The sequence below is a fragment of the Fundulus heteroclitus genome, chromosome 11 (genome assembly GCF_011125445.2).
Source record: "Fundulus heteroclitus isolate FHET01 chromosome 11, MU-UCD_Fhet_4.1, whole genome shotgun sequence".
NCBI classification, from domain to species: domain Eukaryota; kingdom Metazoa; phylum Chordata; class Actinopteri; order Cyprinodontiformes; family Fundulidae; genus Fundulus; species Fundulus heteroclitus.
Window position 1 is genome coordinate 7,550,805 of NC_046371.1, and position 24,255 is coordinate 7,575,059.

The window sequence follows — 24,255 nt, forward strand, 5'->3', positions numbered from 1 at the left end:
ACATTATTTGTTTGACTATCATTATGGATTACCCATCGTGTCATCATCATATGTCAGTATGTTAATCACCTATTCTAAATAGTTCATCTAGTGCTGTCAAACGACTAAAAATTTTAATTGGGATTAATCACATAATTTCAATAGTTAACTTGAGATCAATTGCAAAATAATCGCATATTGTATCTTTTTATTTTCTGAAAGTGTAAAAAATGTTTGGGCATTTTAATTTGCAATTTTGCAGTAAATGACACTAGTAAAAAGATGCTTGTACAAAAAATATTTTTCAAGCACGTTTCAGAATTGGAATAAAAACCTTCCAGTGCCATATTGTTAAACTCTGGCCAATAATGGGCTAAATCAAAAATCATAACGCCCTGCTGTTTACAAAATGTGTAAACAAATGTGTAAATAAATGCATATTTCATGCCAAGCTTCTCATGGGGTTGGATGTTGGTGCACCCCTGAAACCTTCTCTGCTTTCTTTGAAAAATTACCTTCTTTCAATGTAGACATTATGTAATTGTCCTCCCTCCCTTCCTTCTTCTTTCTCCTTTTCTTCCCACCATCCATCCCACCATTTCCCTTCCTTTTTCCTTCCTAGACCCATACTGTTGTTTCGTTCTTTTTTCATTCTTCCCTCCTTTCCCTACATCATTTCTTCTTCCATCCTGGACCCAATCTCTTCTCTTTGCCCATCCTTCGTTACTTCCTTTCTCCCTTCCTTCTTCCCACCATCCTTTTCCCTTTTGTCCTTGCTATTGTTCTTGACATGATCCAATCTGTTGCCATTCTCCGTCTTTCTTTTGTCCTTTGATCCAGGTGGACAACAGGAAGGTTTTCAAAAAGGATTTTTTTTCTGCTACAGGGAATATCAAAATGGGTTTAAAGCACTGGATGTGTGTGTGTGTGTGTGTGTGTGTGTGTGTGTGTGTGTGTGTGTGTGTGTGTGTGTGTGTGTGTGTGTGTGTGTGTGTGTGTGTGTGTGTGTGTGTGTGTGTGTGTGAGTAAGTAACACACCAAATAGAAATATACATGAAGTAGATATGCATGATTTTTATTTATTTATTGCCCCTCTTTTCCAAAAACATATATTTTAAATCTATAAAATGACTTGTTTTTAATTGATTTTTTTTCTATTTCTGTGCAATGACTAAGTATTTAGATGTACTTTTTTGGTTATTTATTGAATTTATTATTTATTAATTTAAAGTTATATATTGTCTTAAGTTACATTTTTGAAGTAGAAAGGCCATAGCTGTAAGTTTACTAGAAGATGGTTTTGGAAGTTTTCAAAGGCCATACCTTTACACTGAGCACAAGTTCCCTGTATCAGTTACACATGTTTGCAAAGATTTTGCACACACACACACATACAGATGTGTGTATCTGGTGTTGGTTTACCTACAGTTTTGGAGAAAAGGCATTTGAATAAAAACATTTAAAATATTCTGCATTTGTTGTGTGAAGAAGTTTGAGTATTCTGAACTTAAAAAAAGTAGTTCATGAGATATCTAAAACTATCTTTTTGGTTACGGAACAGTATAATCGTTGAGTTTAAAAAAGTTAATCAATCATCATCCTAACAAATTATTACAAAGAAATTAAAAAATGTATACAAATTAAAATAAATGTTTTAAGTGCAGTGCACTCTCAGAGTTTATTTTTAGTGAATTAGTAATGTTTGATTCTTAATTATGTAAATGTTGTAAGTAATTCAAACTTAAATGTTCTAGCTTATTTACTCAAAAACTGTGAGGTAATCGGTTTCCACAAAGATTTTGATTATTCTGAATTTATTGGGGTTTACATTGCAGAGTGCGGATGAAGCAGCTCTACACTGTTCCCTTTGAGAGGAACAGTGAGACTCAAGGAGCTACGACGACAATATGTCCAGGTATAGTGTATATTCAATTCAATGTCCAGTTCTATAAGCTTTGCACTTTGCAAGTAGGTAATCTACACAGTAATAGGTTACAGTACAGTATGGATTACAGTAATGACATGATTTACATAAACTTTGTTTCAGAGAGTTTTGAAATTGGAGGCCAACCAGGCCCCTCGTGAATTCATGCCAGGACAGAGAGGGGCAAACATTACCATGTGTGCAGCAATTGCAAATGCAGGATTACTCCTTCACAGATGTCAGGTGGGACCCTATAATACTGAGCGCATACTTGCCTTTCTCAATGATCTCCACCAGCGCCTGTTTCCAGAGCAGGATCGGGAGGGTGAAAACATGAGGACCTTTGTAATTACCTGGGACAATATAGCTTTCCATCATTCACAAGAAATAACAACATGGTTTGAAGTTCACCTAAGACTGGTAAGTATCTTCCTTCCACCCTATTCTCCTTTCCTCAACCCCATAGAGGAGTTCGTTTCAGCATGGAGGTGGAAGGTGACCATCAGCCACATGACCAGATGTCCCACCTTGAGGCCATGGATGCTGGCTGCAGGGACATCACAGTTCAGGATTGTCAAGTGTAGATCCAACATATCAAGCAGTTTTATCCCAGGTGCATCACCTTGGATAATATCAGTTGTAATGTTGACGAAAACATATGACTTAACCCTGAAGATCGCAGAGATTAGATACAGCAATGTTGTGCTTTTTATATTTTTAGTTTCCCCAATCTGGACTTATCTTCTACAGGCATGTAAGAAGATTTTTCCCTAGGTGCATCGCAAGGAAAAATGTTGAGTGTGATGAAGTTGAGGTCCTGTGGCCTATTTGTCAAGAGAGAAGAGATTAGAAGAGACAGACAGCCCTAGTGTTTTCTGTTGGAATATTTCATTTGTAGCCACAATCTGAAAAAAAAAGAATGAATAATCAATCAAATTTGGATCATAGCATATCTGATTCTGGGTCCATTTTTTGCAAGAAGAAAATTTGACTACAAATGACACTGACATGTAAGCTGCGTACAGTCTTTGACTACAATGACCAGCAATGCTGCACTGATTCGCATTGAGTGTGGTATTTTGTATTTTGTTGCCCCTTGTGTAATGAATGATTGGAAGGCCTCAAACATTTGTGTGCAGGTTGTGTTGTTTGAGGGCAAAATTTGAGGGCTTTTGGCCTATATTTTCAATGTTTTGGCAGAGTTGGAGCCTTTTGCAAACAAAGTGTGTCATTTTGATCATTGTTGCCACTGTTTAGGCCTCTGTGTTAACTGTTTGTGGGTTTTGAGTTGACTGCTGCATCAAAGCAATCTATAAAAACTGTAATTACAGTTTTTATAGATATACAGGCATGTCTTGATGACATCAAAACAATTTGCTGGTTTTAAATTCTGACAAGACATGAGGTGTAATCTTTGGACCTGAGTCCAGCTTCTCTTCATTGGCTTCCTGTTAAATCAAGGATATAATTTAAAATTCTCCTTCTAACGTATAAAGCCCTTAATAATCAAGTGCCATCATATATCAGAGCTCTGATTACCCCGTATGTTCCTAACAGAGCACTTCGCTCTCAGACTGAAGGTGTTTAGGTGGCTCCTAAACTCTCTAAAAGTAGAATGGGAGGCAGATCCTTTAGCTATCAGGCTCATCTCCTATGAAACCAACTCCCACTTTTGGTTCATGAGGCAGACACCCTGTCTACTTTTAAGACTAGGCTTAAAAGTTTACTTCTTGACAAAGCTTCAAATTAAAGTTGCTCATGTTGCTCAGCTACCTCTATAATTATGCTGCTTTAGGCTTAGGCTACTGGAGGACATCAGGGACAATTTTTCTCACTCTGCTGAGTTCTCCTACTGTTCCCCAATTTGCATTATTTGTTGTTATTTCAACTTTTAACATTTTGTTTTCTGTCATTTTTCTCTTGATAGTAGGTACACCTGGTATGGCATTCTGTTAGTTGTGACATCATCCAGGGGGCATCTGCTATTACCATATAACATAAAAAGGATTCCTGGATCAATGTGAGCTTCTGTGCTTGTTGTGTCTCTGCTCTGTCTTCTCTAACCCCCAGTGGGTCGACGCAGATGACCATTCACAGCCTGGTTCTGGTTCTGCTGGAGGTTTTCCTCCCTTTAAAGCGGAGTTTTCCTCCCCACTGCTGCTTCATGCATGCTCAGTATGAGGGAGTGCTGAATTTGTAAAGTGCCTTGAGATGACATGCATCATGAATTGGCGCTATAAATTAAATTAAATTGAATTGAATAAGTTTAATCATAGAAAAGTGTTTTATTTCTCACAAACAAGTTTGTTTTTTTTCCTTTGTGAAGTGCCTTGAGATGACGTGTTGTGAATTGGCACTGTATAAATAAACCTGAATTGAATTAAATCACTGACTTGTTATCAGTGTATTAACCCTCCAGGTGTTCTGGCTCAGGCCTACTCTGCATACCCAGAACCAATTCTGGTTCTGGGTATGCAGAACCAGAATTTTGATTGTTTTGTTTTTTTATGTACATCACTTTGAATCGTCTTGCTACTGAAAAGTGCTTTCTAAATAATCTAGCATTGCCTTACCAGTGAAAGATCTGGATTCACTTCTTTTTTCTTTTTTTATAGTGTCCTGTCTGGCAATGTAGCAATAAGAATTGTTGTCTCAATGCCAAAAAGAGCCCAACGGATTTTACTTTCACAAAGCGGAGCCTTACTGCTTTCGTTGTAGTGCTCCGCTTGATTTATATATGCAAGAAGCTTTATTATGATCTATGCAGGGAATATGTCATTTTATATGGACACTAAAACAAGAAGGTAGAAGAGGGGGAAAAAAGGAGAACATATGAAAGAAAGAGGACAAAAAAGGATGAGAACAATACAACATCCTCTGTCTGCTTCTTCACCTGCAAAGAGAGATGTAAAAAGAACAGCACAAGCAGCAGATAATTAAAGATACAATCAACCAAAGCCTTGACACCATCACTAAAGACTACACGGTATTAATCAATACGACATCCACAAAGTGACAGAAGTCAACAATACGGGTTTTCTGTACGAAAGTGAGTCTGCAAGTACCTGAATCCAAGCACCTGTAGGTGTTTGTGAGGGTGCGCTTGTGTATGAAAGGTTTATCCATTAGAAAAATGCTCAATAGCGGTTGTAAGGAGCCAGAGACCCGCCCCCCAGAGCACTGAGGCAGACGTCAGAGGAACCAAAACCCCAGATTCCCCAAGGGACCCCCACAGCAAAGGTGCCCAAGAGAGGCCAACCCAGGAAATCTGCCCTCCCCCACCAAGGTAAGAGGAGAGACGGTCCCTGGGAGACACACCAACAGCCAAAACATCCGGGTGGAAGTGAACCGCCTGGAAGTGAATCCCTAAAATCAAGGTTTGGGGGAGCACCACAACAACCCAACCTTCCAGGTCCATGCTCAGGTCCTGACCCCCCCATCCCAGCCCCAGACCAGACAACCAGTGGACCTTCCCACCCGGACATGGGGCCAGCATGAACCAAACGGGTGTAAAAAAAGTCTTTAAAGTTAAAGCCACTGAAGACTGAAGAAGGAAAAACAGTTTGGAGGATACAAATTTGAATCATACTCTCAGTTTGTCCATCTGCTGCAATGCAAGTACAGATACCGTCTTTCTCCACTGCTGTGCACACGTAATCAAAACCACTGACTCACATAAATACAAATATATGATGAGCATAAAGCAGCCAAAACAATATGTTTGTGGATACTGTAGAAAAGTGTATTTATTTATGTATTTAGTCATTGTTTTGTTTGTCTTTCCATGCCCTTTTTTCTCTGTACAGTGGCATCTGTGTCTCTTAATATTTGAGAGTACAACAAATTATACAGGCCAATACCTGGACCAGCATGTTATGTCATTAGTCTGCGCAAGCCAACTGTGCAACAAAAGGAATCTCTCTTTTTGTCTGTTTTTCTAAAGCCAGTTTGCCACATACACTGCAAGGTAACCACACCCACCATACTGTTTGCTAAAGGACATTTAAAACTAGGATGTTCACAATTTCAAACAGTTTCATATGGTTTCAACAACTCTAATGACATTTTTAAAGATACCAAGTTTCAGAAAATTGTTAAAAAAAATTAATCTATTTATGAGACCTGTGCCATCTGTTGCCTTGGTTTCTGGTGTCATAATACCAGGTCCTTGGAGCAAGGACTTATTATTTGTTTTTTACTGATATCTTTTACTTGCCCCTCTAAAATGTCTGTTTTACATTTCATATTTTTGGATCACATAACATTTTTAGCCACTACGTGACCCTGCACAAAAAGATAAGTATATAAAATATACTTATAACATGTTTAATATTTGTTTTGCTAAATTTATTGCGAAATGTGGTATGCATTAGACTTGCTTTAGAGAAAGAGACCTAACTAAAAACAGCGGAAACCTTTTACCTTTAACGTAGCTAATAACTAAGAGCCACACCTGATATATATATATATATATATAAAGACAAATAAATCCTTACAACAGTTTTAGAATGCCAATTTTGGGTGTGGACTTTTTGCTTTATATTAATAATTCGTATGGTATGTGTGAACTGTTCAAACCACGTAAATTATGACATGCTTAAAAGGGTTGTTAAGGTGTGTTTAAATTGTTTTGAGGGAACAGAAGCAAAATGATGAAGGAACAGGAGAACACACCCAGTCACGGACGTCACCTGTGCAGCCTTAAAACAGTAGCACAGCGGCTGCCTTTCAGTAACAGGAGCAGAACCGCCAACAACCAGGATCTACCTGAGCATCATGATGAAACGGATCCTTCTTCTGAATCTCATCAGCGCGCTCTACAGCACAGGTAACTCTACCCATATTTTATTTAAAATTGTGTTGTCCAAATAAAAAGTTCCACGGTAGCTTTGTATTTTCAAGTTATTTGTGTCTTGTCTGACATTGTAGCAATAAGAATTGCTGTCTTAATGCCAAAGAGAGCCCAACATATTTCGCTTTCACAAGTGGTGCACTACTGCTTTCGCCATAGTGCTCAGTGATTCTTGAAATGAGGGACAGAACATGTCTGCTGGAAAAAGTATGGAATTTGAATAAAATATACACAAAATATAATTTCCTCAAATAACTGATAAATTAACCTGGGCAATGTCCGCATAATGATGTATGCTTTCATGGTGTTTGATGAATATTTTTTTATTTAAAATGATGTAATATGTGGGGTTTGTGTAAAAGCGCTTGTCCTGGAGCGGAACTCAATACATTTCAATCGTTTAAAACAATGAAAAAAATCGAATATAAAATGTCCTAGCTTCAAAATATGAGCATTCAAATAAATAATTTAAGAATCAATAAATAATTTAAGTATCAATAAATACAATAAAAATCATATTTATATCCCTTTATAAAAGATTATCTGAAAAAACTGTAAGGTTCAGGCTGAAAGGACCATCATAACCAGTCCACACAAGTAGCACCAGGAGCATATAACTGTCGTGGTGTAGCTTTGCCTGCTGCACTATGGACATTTTATGGCACCTTCCTCCTCCAATATAGCCCCAATTCCACGCTACACTGATCAGCTACACCTGTTATCCCCAATCAAGCCCGGACTCAGCCCACCTGCCAACACTCTTACTTAAACCTCCCTCAGTCTGCTCTTCCTCGCCGGATCGTCTGCTCATGTACATCATTCCTACCAGCCTGTGCTCCCTGTCTCCATCTGCCTGTGTTCATCCAAGCCTGCCTGCTCCAGCTCCTGCTCCAGCTCCATCTAGCTTTCCAGCTTCTGCCTGGCTCCAGCACCGCAGCTCTCCGGCTGCTGTCCGTCCTCCTGCTCCTACCATCACCACCTTCCGCTCTGGCCTGGGATGAACTGTTGGTCACATCCTCCAAAACCCTCAACCTTCAATAAAAGCTCTTTCACTAAGCTCTGTGTGTGGCTGTGTTCGGATTCGTCAAACAAAGCATGACAATAATGCGTATCTGTCGCAGGATTTCATAGATGGAGAACATATAACATGTCTATTGCCTGGAGATTAAATCTAATGACTGCACTGACTATCAGATTTGAGGAGTATGATTTCATCAGTTTTATCATTATTTTAAAAGATTTACATTCTCTTCAATATATTTCAATAAGTTCAAAATGTATTTTAGACTTATTGCCTATATATTTTTATTTATATTGCTTTCTACATATAGATTGCAATTTACATATCATTATTTTCATTTTCTGTGCATGTTTTACAACAATTCAGTATTTAGATTAATGTAGTTGTCATTTTGAATACTGTATTTTCTTTTTACTGACACCCCGTCATGCCCCGTCAACTCTCTCAGATGGACTTTTAGTTGCTTTTTGTTTTAAATATTTGTTTTGTTTATTTCTTAAGAAGCATTTGTCTGTAAAATTGGGAAAACTGTTTGTTGTGGTGATTAAATGGAAAATTGGTTATTTTGTTTCAGCTGAACAGGAATAATAAAAAACTAAGATTTAAAAAACATGTACATGATTAAAATAACTAAGAAACCACAAAGAGTAAAAATATTAGTAATAGATTGATTCAAAATTAATTTGATATTAATTTATTTTTGCCTGATGATGTTGACCAAGTTCTAGTTCGGGTCTAGTAAAAATGTAATTTTCAAAAATATTTTGCAATGGGATCCTGTGCCTTAACATGTTTACATTTCCCAAACATTATTTGTCATGTCTGAAAACATAAGCATCAGAAATAGTCACATTATTGTTTGGGAAAAAGTTAACCCATTTTGTCCCTTTTATCAAAAATCATTGTGCTCTGCTTGATATAAATATGCAAAAAGCTTTATTAGATTTTATTCTGGGACTATTTCATGTTTAATGGCCACAAAAAATGAAGGCAGAGGGAAAAAGAGAAGAGACAAAGATCACAGTTACAAACAATCAATGCCTTGATACCAGGAATAAACTAAAATATAAAACACATCTTTCAGATTTACATTGCTGAAATCTTTACATTCTGTAAAGAATAAATTGGCGCAGATGTCATAAAGCTCAAAGTTCTCTCTTCTTTTTGGTTTATAACAGATATTTAAAAATATGTTACAAATTTGGTCCTTATTTCATTTACACTTTTTTATTTTCAGCTGGAGCCCTGTTGTGTGAAACTTGCCAAGATGAGTCATGTTCTACTACATTTGCCAATACATGTAATTCAGAGACAATGTGTATAACAGCTTCAATCCAAGGTATTCCTTTCTTCGTGTCATACTATTTAATTAGAAAATAAATATCATGCGCTTTTGGGTTCTTTGTATTTTCTCACACAAACAAACTGCTCTTTGTATCCACAGGTTATTCCTCTGGATCAACCGCCCAAAGAATCTACAAAGCCTGTGCATCATCCTCTCTTTGTCAGCAAACAGGCGCTCAGACTTTTTCAGTCAACTTGGGTATCGAAAAAGCAATCGCATCTGCAGTCTGCTGCAACACAGATAGCTGCAACTCACAGACTCTACCCTGTGAGACTTCCCATTTTCAAAAAACATCCTAACCATTTATCATTTATCCTTTTTTACTTATTGTTGTATTAAATTCTGTTGTGTTATCCTTTTGTTCGTTTTAGACCCCAGTAGTCCAGCCCCAAACTCTTTCCAGTGTTATTTTTGTGACCAAAGCTCTCAGTGCAACATTCTAACTTGTGAAGGAGCTGAGAACAATTGCTTCTCTGCAACTGGTAAGTTTCCAAGTTTATTTGTTATTTTTTTAATTCCCAGCTTTATACACATTTAACAACACAATTAACATTAACGCTGTACTCAAACGTTTGTATAATATATTTAGATAATATTAAAAAAAAAAACATATATAATATTGAAAAATTCTCCGGCAGCAAATATGAAAATTTAGCAGTGCAAATAAATACGTTACTTAAGCCTAGTTTTATTTGTACTGAATATGTTTATGTTTGAGTGTTTCAGAGAAAAAGGTTTATTGAAATACTTTTTTAATATCAATAGTGATGAATGGACAAACAGAATCACCCGTGTATGGCTGTATAACTCCAACAACATGTCAAGTTGCTCAGAGCCTGCATAGCCTACCCTTCATGGAGCAAGTTGGTACCATATCCAGTGGACCAAATTGCTGTGATACCGAGTTGTGTAATGGCCCAATAACCACAACTGCAGCACCAACCACCACAACTGTGGCTCCAACAACCACAACTGCTGCTCCCTCCACCACAACTTTGTCTCCGACAACCGCAAAACCAACCACTACAACTATGGCTCCAACAACCACAACTGCTGCTCCCTCCACCACAACTTCGGCTCCAACAACAACAACTGCAACACCAGCCACTACAACTGTGGCCCCAACAACCAGAACCTCAGCACCAACTACCACAACCGCAGCATCAACCACTACAACTATGGCTCCAACAACCACAACTGCTGCTCCCTCCACTACAACTTCGACTCAAACAACCGCAACTGCAGCACCAACCACCACATCTGAGGCCCCACCAACGACAACTACTGCTCTCTCCACGACAACTTCGGCTCCAACAACCACAACTGCACAACAAACAACCACAACTCCAACAACCACAACTGCTGCTCCCTCCATCACAACTTCGGCTCCAACAACCACAACTGCACAACAAACCACCACATCTGTGGCTCCAACAACCACAACTGCTGCCCCATCCACCACAACTTCAGCACCAACAACCACAACCGCAACACCAACCACTACAACTGTGGCCCCAACAACCACAACCTCAGCACCAACTACCAAAACCTCAGCACCAACTACCAAAACCTCAGCACCAACCACCACAACAGTGGCTCCAACTACCACAACTACTGCTCTCTCCACGACAACTTTGGCTCCAACAACCACAACTGCACAACAAACAACCAAAACTCCAACAACCACAACTGCTGCTCCCTCCATCACAACTTCGGCTCCAACAACCACAACTGCACAACAAACCACCACATCTGTGGCTCCAACAACCACAACTGCTGCCCCATCCACCACAACTTCAGCACCAACAACCACAACCGCAACACCAACCACTACAACTGTGGCCCCAACAACCACAACCTCAGCACCAACTACCAAAACCTCAGCACCAACCACCACAACAGTGGCTCCAACTACCACAACTGCTGCTCCCTCCACTACAACTTCGGCTCAAACAACCACAACTGCAGCACCAACCACTACAACTTTGGCTTCAACAACCACAACTGCTGCACCAACTACTACAACTGTGGCTCCAACAACCACAACTGCTGCTCCCTCCACTACAACTCTAGCTCCAACAACCACAACTGCTGCTCCCTCCACTACAACTTTGGCTTCAACAACCAAAACTGCAGCACCAACCACCACAACTGTGGCCCCAACAACCACAACCTCAGCACCTACTACCACAACCTCAGCACCAACCACCACAACTGTGGCTCCAACTACCACAACCACAGCATCACCCACTACAACTCAGGCTCCAACAACCACAACTGCTGCTCTCTCCACCACAACTCAGTCTCCAACAACCACAACTGCTACTCTCTCCACCACAACTCAGTCTCCAACAACCACAACTGCTGTTCCCTCCACCACAACTTCGGCTCCAACAACCACAACTTCAGCACCAACCACCACATCTGTGGCCCCATCAACCACAACTGCTGCTCTCTCCACGACAACTTCGGCTCCAACAACAACAACTGCACAACAAACAACCACAACTCCAAAAACCACAACTGCTGCTCCCTCCATCACAACTTCGGCTCCAACAACCACAACTGCACAACAAACAACCACAACTCCAACAACCACAACTGCTGCTCCATCCACCACAACTTCAGCACCAACAACCACAACTGCAGCACCAACCACCACAACTCTGGCTCCAACAACCACATCTGCTGCTCCATCCACCACAATTTCCGCTCCAACAACCACAACTGCTGCTCCATCCACCACAATTTCCGCTCCAACAACAACAACCGCAACACCAACCACTACAACTGTGGCCCTAACAACCACAACCTCAGCACCAACTACCACAACCTCAGCACCAACCACCACGACAGTGGCTCCAACTACCACAACTGCTGCTCCCTCCACTACAACTTCGGCTCAAACAACCACAACTGCAGCACCAACCACTACAACTTTGGCTTCAACAACCACAACTGCTGCACCAACCACTACAACTGTGGCTCCAACAACCACAACTGCTGCTCCCTCCACTACAACTGTAGCTCCAACAACCACAACTGCTGCTCCCTCCACCACAACTGTGGTTCCAACAACCACAACTGCACCACCAACCATTACAACTGTGGCCCCAACAACCACAACCTCAGCACCTACTACCACAACCTCAGCACCAATCACCACAACTGTGGCTCCAACTACCACAACCACAGCATCACCCACTACAACTATGGCTCCAACAACCACAACTGCTACTCCCTCCACCACAACTCAGGCTCCAACAACCACAACTGCTGCTCTCTCCACCACAACTCAGTCTCCAACAACCACAACTGCTGCTCTCTCAACCACAACTCAGTCTCCAACAACCACAACTGCTACTCTCTCCACCACAACTCAGTCTCCAACAACCACAACTGCTGTTCCCTCCACCACAACCTCTGCTCCAACAACCACAACTGCTGCTCTCTCCACCACAACTCAGGCTCCAACAACCACAACTGCTGCTCTCTCCACCACAACTCAGTCTCCAACAACCACAACTGCTGCTCTCTCCACCACAACTCAGTCTCCAACAACCACAACTGCTACTCTCTCCACCACAACTCAGTCTCCAACAACCACAACTGCTGTTCCCTCCACCACAACCTCTGCTCCAACAACGACAACTGTGGCTCCAACTACCACAACTGCAGCATCAACCACTACAACTGTGGCCCCAACAACCACAACCTCAGCACCAACTACCACCACCTCAGCACCAACCACCACAACTATGGCTCCAACAACCACAACTGCTGCTCCCTCCACTACAACTTTGGCTCAAACAACCACAACTGCAGCACCAACCACCTCAACTTTGGCTTCAACAACCACAACTGCTGCTCCCTCCACTACAACTGTAGCTCCAACAACCACAACTGCTGCTCCCTCCACCACAACTGTGGTTCCAACAACCACAACTGCACCACCAACCACCACAACTGTGGCCCCAACAACCACAACCTCAGCACCTACTACCACAACCTCAGCACCAACCACCACAACTGTGGCTCCAACTACCACAACCACAGCATCACCCACTACAACTATGGCTCCAACAACCACAACTGCTGCTCCCTCCACCACAACTTCGGCTCCAACAACCACAACTGCTGCTCTCTCCACCACAACTCAGTCTCCAACAACCACAACTGCTACTCTCTCCACCACAACTCAGTCTCCAACAACCACAACTGCTGTTCCCTCCACCACAACTTTGGCTCCAACAACCACAACTGCAGCAACAACCACCACATCTGTGGCCCCACCAACCACAACTGCTGCTCTCTCCACGACAACTTTGGCTCCAACAACCACAACTGCACAACAAACAACCACAACTCCAACAACCACAACTGCTGCTCCCTCCACCACAACTTCTGGTCCAACAACCACAACTGTGGCTCCAACTACCACAACCGCAGCATCAACCACTACAACGGTGGCTCCAACAACCACAACTGCTACTCCCTCCACCACAACTTCGGCTCAAACAACCACAACTGCTGCTCCCTCCACCACAACTCAGTTTCCAACAACTACAACTGTTGCTCCCTCCACCACAACTTTGTCTCCGACAACCACAACCGCAAAACCAACCACTACAACAATTGCTCCAACAACCACAACTACTATTCCCTCCACCACAACTTCGACTCAAACAACCACAACTGCAGCACCAACAACTACAACTGTAACTCCAACAACCACAACTGCAGCTCCCTCCACCACAACTCAAGCTCCAACAACTTCAACGGCTGCTCCCTCCACCACAACTTTGGCTCCAACAACCACAACTGCAGCACCAACCACTACAACTATGGCTCCAACAACAACAAGTGCAGCATCAACCAATACAATTCAGGCTCCAACAACCACAACTGCTGCTCCCTCAACCACAACTTCCGCTCCAACAACCACAACTTCTGCTCCAACAACAACAACTGTTGCTCCAACTACCACAACCGCAGCATTAACCACTACAACTATGGCTCCAACAACCACAACTGTTGCTCCCTCCACCACAACTTCCGCTCCAACAACCACAACTGCAGCACCAACCACTACAACTGTGGCTCCAACAACCACAACTGCTGCTCCCTCCACCACAACGTCTGCTCCAACAATCACAACATTAGCACCAACAACCACAACTGTTGTTCCAACTACCACAACCGCAGCATTAACCACTACAACTGTGGTTCCAACTACCACAACCGCAGCATTAACCACTACAACTATGGCTCCAACAACCACAACTGCTGCTCCCTCCACCACAACTCAGGCTCCAACAACCACAACTGCAGCACCAACAACTACAACTCAGGCTCCAACAACCACAGCTGTTGCTCCCTCCACCACAACTTCGGCTCCAACAACCACAACTGCTGCTCCCTCCACCACAACTCAGTTTCCAACAACTACAACTGTTGCTCCCTCCACCACAACTTTGTCTCCGACAACCACAACCGCAAAACCAACCACTACAACAATTGCTCCAACAACCACAACTACTATTCCCTCCACCACAACTTCGACTCAAACAACCACAACTGCAGCACCAACAACTACAACTGTAACTCCAACAACCACAACTGCAGCTCCCTCCACCACAACTCAAGCTCCAACAACTTCAACGGCTGCTCCCTCCACCACAACTTTGGCTCCAACAACCACAACTGCAGCACCAACCACTACAACTATGGCTCCAACAACAACAAGTGCAGCATCAACCAATACAATTCAGGCTCCAACAACCACAACTGCTGCTCCCTCAACCACAACTTCCGCTCCAACAACCACAACTTCTGCTCCAACAACAACAACTGTTGCTCCAACTACCACAACCGCAGCATTAACCACTACAACTATGGCTCCAACAACCACAACTGTTGCTCCCTCCACCACAACTTCCGCTCCAACAACCACAACTGCAGCACCAACCACTACAACTGTGGCTCCAACAACCACAACTGCTGCTCCCTCCACCACAACGTCTGCTCCAACAATCACAACATTAGCACCAACAACCACAACTGTTGTTCCAACTACCACAACCGCAGCATTAACCACTACAACTGTGGTTCCAACTACCACAACCGCAGCATTAACCACTACAACTATGGCTCCAACAACCACAACTGCTGCTCCCTCCACCACAACTCAGGCTCCAACAACCACAACTGCAGCACCAACAACTACAACTCAGGCTCCAACAACCACAGCTGTTGCTCCCTCCACCACAACTTCGGCTCCAACAACCACAACTGCAACACCAACCACTACAACTTTGGCTCCAACAACCACAACATCAGCACCAACAACCACAACTGTTGTTCCAACTACCACAACCGCAGCATTAACCACTACAACTATGGCTCCAACAACCACAACTGTTGCTCCCTCCACCACAACTTCCGCTCCAACAACCACAACTGCAGCACCAACAACCACAACTGCTGCTCCCTCCACCACAACGTCTGCTCCAACAACCACAACATTAGCACCAACAACCACAACTGTTGTTCCAACTACCACAACCGCAGCATTAACCACTACAACTGTGGTTCCAACTACCACAACCGCAGCATTAACCACTACAACTATGGCTCCAACAACCACAACTGCTGCTCCCTCCACCACAACTAAGGCTCCAACAACCACAACTGCAGCACCAACAACTACAACTCAGGCTCCAACAACCACAGCTGTTGCTCCCTCCACCACAACTTCGGCTCCAACAACCACAACTGCAGCACCAACCACCACAACTCTGGCTCCAACAACCACAACTGCAGCACCAACCACTACAGCTTTGGCTCCAACAACCACAACTGCAGCACACACCACTACAACTTCGGCTCCAACAACCACAACTTCAGCACCAACCACTACAACTGTGTATACAACAATCACAACTGCAGCACAAACCACTACAACTTTGGCTCCAACAACCACAGCTGTTGCTCCCTCCACAACAACTTCGGCTCCAACAACCACAACTGCAGCACCAACCACTACAACTGTGGCTCCAACAATCACAACTGCAGCACACACCACTACAACTTTGGCTCCAACAACCACAACTTCAGCACCAACCACAACATCTGTTGCTCCAACAACCACAACATCAGCACCAACAACCACAACTGTTCTTCCAACTACCACAACCGCAGCATTAACCACTACAACTATGGCTCCAACAACCACAACTGTTGCTCCCTCCACCACAACTTCCGCTCCAACAACCACAACTGCAGCACCAACCACTACAACTGTGGCTCCAACAACCACAACTGCTGCTCCCTCCACCACAACGTCTGCTCCAACAATCACAACATTAGCACCAACAACCACAACTGTTGTTCCAACTACCACAACCGCAGAATTAACCACTACAACTGTGGTTCCAACTACCACAACCGCAGCATTAACCACTACAACTATGGCTCCAACAACCACAACTGCTGCTCCCTCCACCACAACTCAGGCTCCAACAACCACAACTGCAGCACCAACAACTACAACTCAGGCTCCAACAACCACAGCTGTTGCTCCCTCCACCACAACTTCGGCTCCAACAACCACAACTGCAGCACCAACCACTACAACTTTGGCTCCAACAACCACAACATCAGCACCAACAACCACAACATCAGCACCAACAACCACAACTGTTGTTCCAACTACCACAACCGCAGCATTAACCACTACAACTATGGCTCCAACAACCACAACTGTTGCTCCCTCCACCACAACTTCCGCTCCAACAACCACAACTGCAGCACCAACAACCACAACTGCTGCTCCCTCCACCACAACGTCTGCTCCAACAACCACAACATTAGCACCAACAACCACAACTGTTGTTCCAACTACCACAACCGCAGCATTAACCACTACAACTGTGGTTCCAACTACCACAACCACAGCATTAACCACTACAACTATGGCTCCAACAACCACAACTGCTGCTCCCTCCACCACAACTAAGGCTCCAACAACCACAACTGCAGCACCAACAACTACAACTCAGGCTCCAACAACCACAGCTGTTGCTCCCTCCACCACAACTTCGGCTCCAACAACCACAACTGCAGCACCAACCACTACAACTTTGGCTCCAACAACCACAACTGCAGCACCAACCATTACAACTGTGGCTCCAACAACCACAACTGCTGCTCCCTCCACAACAACTTCGGCTCCAACAACCACAACTGCAGCACCAACCACTACAACTGTGTATACAACAATCACAACTGCAGCACAAACCACTACAACTTTGGCTCCAACAACCACAGCTGTTGCTCCCTCCACAACAACTTTGGCTCCAACAACCACAACTGCAGCACCAACCACTACAACTGTGGCTCCAACAATGACAACTGCAGCACACACCACTACAACTTTGGCTCCAACAACCACAACTTCAGCACCAACCACTACAACTGTTGCTCCAACAACCACCACTGCTGCTCCTTCCACCACAACTTCGGCTCAAACAACCACAACTGCAGCACCAACCACTACAACTGTGCCTCCAACAACCACAACTGCAACTCCCTCCACCACAACTTCGGCTCCAAACCCCACAAGTGCAGCACAAACCACCACATCTGTGGCTCCAACAACCACAACTGTTGCTCCCTCCACCACAACTTCGGCTCAAACAACCACAACTGCAGCACCAACCACTACAGCTTTGGCTCCAACAACCACAACTGCTGCTCCCTCCACCACAACTTCTGCTCCATCAACCACAACTACAGCTCCAACAACCACAACTGCTGCTCCCTCCACAACAACTCAGGCTCCAAAAACCACAACCGCTGCTCCTTCCACCACAACTTCTGCTGCAACTACCACAACCTCAGCACCAACCACCACAACTGTGGTTCCAACTACCCCAACTGCTGCTCCCTCCACCACAACTCAGGTTCCAAAAACCACAACTGCAGCACACACCACTACAACTTTGGCTCCAACAACCACAACTGCAGCACCAACCACTACAACTACAGCTCCAACAACCACAACTGCTGCTCCCTCCACCACAACTTCTGCTCCAAAAACCACAACCGCTGCTCCTTCCACCACAACTTCTGCTCCAACTACTACAACCTCAGCACCAACCACCACAACTGTTGTTCAAACTACCACAACCGCAGCATTAACCACTACAACTGTGGTTCCAACTACCACAACCGCAGAATTAACCACTACAACTATTGCTCCAACAACCACAACTGCTGCTCCCTCCACCACAACCCAGGCTCCAACAACCACAACTGCAGCACCAACAACTACAACTCAGGCTCCAACTACCACAGCTGTTGCTCCCTCCACCACAACTTCGGCTCCAACAACCACAACTGCAGCACCAACCACTACAACTTTGGCACCAAAAACCACAACTGCAGCACCAACCACTACAACTGGGGCTCCAACAACCACAACTGCTGCTCCCTCCACCACAACTCAGGCTCCAACAACCACAACTGCAGCACCAACCACTACAACTTTGGCTCCAACAACCACAACATCAGCACCAACAACCACAACATCAGCACCAGCAACCACAACTGTTGTTCCAACTACCACAACCGCAGCATTAACCACTACAACTATGGCTCCAACAACCACAACTGTTGCTCCCTCCACCACAACTGTTGCTCCCTCCACCACAACTTCTGCTCCAACAACCACAACATCAGCACCAACAATCACAACTGTTGTTCCAACTACCACAACCGCAGCATTAACCACCACAACTGTGGTTCCAACTACCACAACCGCAGCATTAACCACTACAACTATTGCTCCAACAACCACAACTGCTGCTCCCTCCACCACAACCCAGGCTCCAACAACCACAACTGCAGCACCAACAACTACAACTTTGGCTCCAACAACCACAACTGCAGCACCAACCACTACAACTTTGGCTCCAACAACCACAACTGCAGCACCAACCACTACAACTGTGGCTCCAACAACCACAACTGCTGCTCCCTCCTCCACAACTCAGGCTCCAACAACCACAACTGCTGCTCCCTCCACCACAACTTCAGCTCCAACAACCACAACTGCAGCACCAACCACTACAACTGTGGCTCCAACAACCACAACAACAGCACCAACCACCACATCTGTGGCTCCAACAACCACAACTGCTGCTCCCTCCACCACAACTTCTGCTCCAACAACCACAACATCAGCACCAACAACCACAACTGTTGTTCCAACTACCACAACCGCAGCATTAACCACTACAACTGTGGTTCCAACTACCACAACCGCAGCATTAACCACTACAACTATTGCTCCAACAACCACAACTGCTGCTCCCTCCACCACAACCCAGGCTCCAACAACCACAACTGCAGCACCAACCACTACAACTTTGGCTCCAACAACCACAACTGCAGCACCAACCACTACAACTGTGGCTCCAACAACCACAACTGCTGCTCCCTCCTCCACAACTCAGGCTCCAACAACCACAACTGCTGCTCCCTCTACCACAACTTCAGCTCCAACAACCACAACTGCAGCACCAACCACTACAACTGTGGCTCCAACAACCACAACAACAGCACCAACCACCACAACTGTGGCTCCAACAACCACAACTGCAGCACCAACCTCTAGAACTGTGGCTCCAACAACCACAACTGCAACTCCCTCCACCACAACTTCAGCTCCAACAACCACAACTGCTGCTCCCTCCACCACAACTAAGGCTCCAACAACCACAACTGCAGCACCAACAACTACAACTCAGGCTCCAACAACCACAGCTGTTGCTCCCTCCACCACAACTTCGGCTCCAACAACCACAACTGCAGCACCAACCACTACAACTTTGGCTCCAACAACCACAACTGCAGCACCAACCATTACAACTGTGGCTCCAACAACCACAACTGCTGCTCCCTCCACAACAACTTCGGCTCCAACAACCACAACTTCTGCTCCAACAACAACAACTGCTTCTCCCTCTACCACAACTTCTGCTCCAACAACCACAACTGTGGCTCCAACTACCACAACCGCAGCATCAACCACTACAACTCAGGCTCCAACAACCACAACTGCTGCTCCCTCAACCACAACTTCTGCTCCAACAACCACAACTTCTGCTCCAACAACCACAACTGCTTCTCCCTCTACCACAACTTCTGCTCCAACAACCACAACTGTGGCTCCAACAACCACAGCTTCTGCTCCCTCCACCACTACTCAGGCTCCAACAACCACAACTGCTGCTCCCTCCACCACAACTAATGCTCCAACAACCACAATTGCAGCACCAACCACTACAACTTTGGCTCCAACAACCACCACTGCTACTCCCTCCACCACACCTTCGGCTCAAACAACCACAACTGCTGCTCCCTCCACCACAACTCAGGCTCCAACAACCACAACTTCTGCTCCCTCCACCACAACTTCATCTCCAATAACCACAACTGCAGCACCAACCACTACAACGGTCGCTCCAACAACAACAACTGCTGCTCCCTCCACCACAACTTCATCTCCAATAACCACAACTGCAGCACCAACCACTACAACTGTGGCTCCAACAACCACCACTGCTACTCCCTCCACCACACCTTCGGCTCAAACAACCACAACTGCTGCTCCCTCCACCACAACTTCGGCTCCAACAACCACAACTTCTGCTCCCTCCACCACAACTTCATCTCCAATAACCACAACTGCAGCACCAACCACTACAACGGTCGCTCCAACAACAACAACTGCTGCTCCCTCCACCACAACTCAGGCTCCAACAACCACAACTGCTGCTCCCTCCACCACAACTAAGGCTCCAACAACCACAACTGCAGCACCAACCACTACAACTTTGGCTCCAACAACCACCACTGCTACTCCCTCCACCACACCTTCGGCTCAAACAACCACAACTGCTGCTCCCTCCACCACAACTCAGGCTCCAACAACCACAACTTCTGCTCCCTCCACCACAACTTTATCTCCAATAACCACAACTGCAGCACCAACCACTACAACGGTCGCTCCAACAACAACAACTGCTGCTCCCTCCACCACACCTTCGGCTCAAACAACCACAACTGCTGCTCCCTCCACCACAACTCAGGCTCCAACAACCACAACTGCTGCTCCCTCCACCACAACTAAGGCTCCAACAACCACAACTGCAGCACCAACCACTACAACTTTGGCTCCAACAACCACCACTGCTACTCCCTCCACCACACCTTCGGCTCAAACAACCACAACTGCTGCTCCCTCCACCACACCTTCGGCTCAAACAACCACAACTTCTGCTCCCTTCACCACAACTTTATCTCCAATAACCACAACTGCAGCACCAACCACTACAACTGTGGCTCAAACAACCACAACTGCTGCTCCCTCCACCACAACTCAGGCTCCAACAACCACAACTGCTACTCCCTCCACCACAACTAAGGCTCCAACAACCACAACTGCAGCACCAACCACTACAACTTTGGCTCCAACAACCACCACTGCTACTCCCTCCACCACACCTTCGGCTCAAACAACCACAACTGCTGCTCCCTCCACCACACCTTCGGCTCAAACAACCACAACTGCTGCTCCCTCCACCACAACTCAGGCTCCAACAACCACAACTTCTGCTCCCTTCACCACAACTTTATCTCCAATAACCACAACTGCAGCACCAACCACTACAACTGTGGCTCCAACAACCACAACTGCTGCTCCCTCCACCACACCTTCGGCTCAAACAACCACAACTGCTGCTCCCTCCACCACAACTCAGGCTCCAACAACCACAACTTCTGCTCCCTTCACCACAGCTTCATCTCCAATAACCACAACTGCAGCACCAACCACTACAACGGTCGCTCCAACAACAACAACTGCTGCTCCCTCCACCACAACTTCATCTCCAATAATCACAACCACAGCACCAACCACTACGACTGTGGCTCCAAAAACCACAACAACAGCACCAACCACCACAACTTTGGCCCTAACTACCACAACCGCAGCATCAACCACTACAACGGTCGCTCCAACAACAACAACTGCTGCTCCCTCCACCACAACTTCATCTCCAATAACCACAACTGCAGCATCAACCACTACAACTATGGCTCCAACAACCACAACTGCAACACCAACCACCACATCTGTGGCTCCAACAACCACCACTGCTACTCCCTCCACCACACCTTCGGCTCAAACAACCACAACTGCTGCTCCCTCCACCACAACTCAGGCTCCAACAACCACAACTTCTGCTCCCTCCACCACAACTTTATCTCCAATAACCACAACTGCAGCACCAACCACTACAACGGTCGCTCCAACAACAACAACTGCTGCTCCCTCCACCACACCTTCGGCTCAAACAACCACAACTGCTGCTCCCTCCACCACAACTCAGGCTCCAACAACCACAACTGCTGCTCCCTCCACCACAACTAAGGCTCCAACAACCACAACTGCAGCACCAACCACTACAACTTTGGCTCCAACAACCACCACTGCTACTCCCTCCACCACACCTTCGGCTCAAACAACCACAACTGCTGCTCCCTCCACCACACCTTCGGCTCAAACAACCACAACTTCTGCTCCCTTCACCACAACTTTATCTCCAATAACCACAACTGCAGCACCAACCACTACAACTGTGGCTCCAACAACCACCACTGCTACTCCCTCCACCACAACTAAGGCTCCAACAACCACAACTGCAGCACCAACCACTACAACTTTGGCTCCAACAACCACCACTGCTACTCCCTCCACCACACCTTCGGCTCAAACAACCACAACTGCTGCTCCCTCCACCACACCTTCGGCTCAAACAACCACAACTGCTGCTCCCTCCACCACAACTCAGGCTCCAACAACCACAACTTCTGCTCCCTTCACCACAACTTTATCTCCAATAACCACAACTGCAGCACCAACCACTACAACTGTGGCTCCAACAACCACAACTGCTGCTCCCTCCACCACACCTTCGGCTCAAACAACCACAACTGCTGCTCCCTCCACCACAACTCAGGCTCCAACAACCACAACTTCTGCTCCCTTCACCACAACTTCATCTCCAATAACCACAACTGCAGCACCAACCACTACAACGGTCGCTCCAACAACAACAACTGCTGCTCCCTCCACCACAACTTCATCTCCAATAATCACGACCACAGCACCAACCACTACGACTGTGGCTCCAAAAACCACAACAACAGCACCAACCACCACAACTTTGGCTCTAACTACCACAACCGCAGCATCAACCACTACAACGGTCGCTCCAACAACAACAACTGCTGCTCCCTCCACCACAACTTCATCTCCAATAACCACAACTGCAGCATCAACCACTACAACTATTGCTCCAACAACCACAACTGCAACACCAACCACCACATCTGTGGCTTCAACAACCACAACTGCTGCTCCCGCCACCACAACTTCGGCTCCAACAACCACAACTGCAACACCAACCACCACATCTGTGGCTTCAACAACCACAACTGCTGCTCCCTCCACCACAACTTTGGCTCTAACAACCACAACCTCAGCACCAACCACCACAACTTTGGCTCTGACAACTACAACAGCAGCACACACCACCACATCTGTCACTGCAACAACCACAACTGCTCATCCAACCACAACTTTGACAATTATAACTGCTGCTCCCTCCACCACAACTTTTGCTCCGACAACAACTACAGGACCAACCACTACAATTAAAACCTCATCAACAGCAACTGCTCAACCAACTACCACAACTCTGACATCCGCAACTACTGCCTCAACAACAAAATCTACACCAACTACGACAACCATAAAGCCAACCACAAAAACTACAACAAAATCTACACCGACTACTACATCCATAATGCCAACCACGAAAACGACAACAAAATCAACACCGACTACTACAACCATAAAGCCAACCACGAAAACTACAACAAAATCTACACCAACTACTACAATCATAAAGCCAATCACAAAACCTACAGCTACTACAAGAACCACAACCAGTAGTGCATCTCAGTTCAAATTAGGTCTACTCCATCTGCTTGTTGGACTGCTT

The 24,255-nt window shown here is 45.5% G+C and overlaps 3 protein-coding genes across 3 annotated transcripts; all 3 read left to right on the forward strand.

Annotated features, from left to right (window-relative positions):
• Positions 1-6,648: 6,648 nt before the first annotated feature.
• LOC118564504 (integumentary mucin C.1-like) lies at positions 6,649-10,254 on the forward strand (the record flags this gene model as incomplete). The annotated part of the gene is made up of 5 exons (XM_036142805.1): positions 6,649-6,731; positions 9,014-9,115; positions 9,221-9,388; positions 9,493-9,603; positions 9,887-10,254. Coding segments are annotated over exons 1-5 (801 nt in total), but the record flags the coding sequence as incomplete, so codon positions are not given.
• Positions 10,255-11,113: 859 nt separating this feature from the next.
• On the forward strand, positions 11,114-12,132 carry LOC118564624 (mucin-2-like; the record flags this gene model as incomplete). Its single annotated transcript, XM_036143505.1, has 2 exons — position 11,114; positions 11,156-12,132. Coding segments are annotated over 2 exons (978 nt in total), but the record flags the coding sequence as incomplete, so codon positions are not given.
• A 4,281-nt stretch (positions 12,133-16,413) lies between these two features.
• On the forward strand, positions 16,414-24,011 carry LOC118564625 (GATA zinc finger domain-containing protein 14-like; the record flags this gene model as incomplete). Its single annotated transcript, XM_036143506.1, has 6 exons — positions 16,414-17,514; positions 18,023-18,084; positions 20,207-20,349; positions 21,613-22,044; positions 22,717-22,757; positions 23,178-24,011. Coding segments are annotated over 6 exons (2,511 nt in total), but the record flags the coding sequence as incomplete, so codon positions are not given.
• Positions 24,012-24,255: the final 244 nt, after the last annotated feature.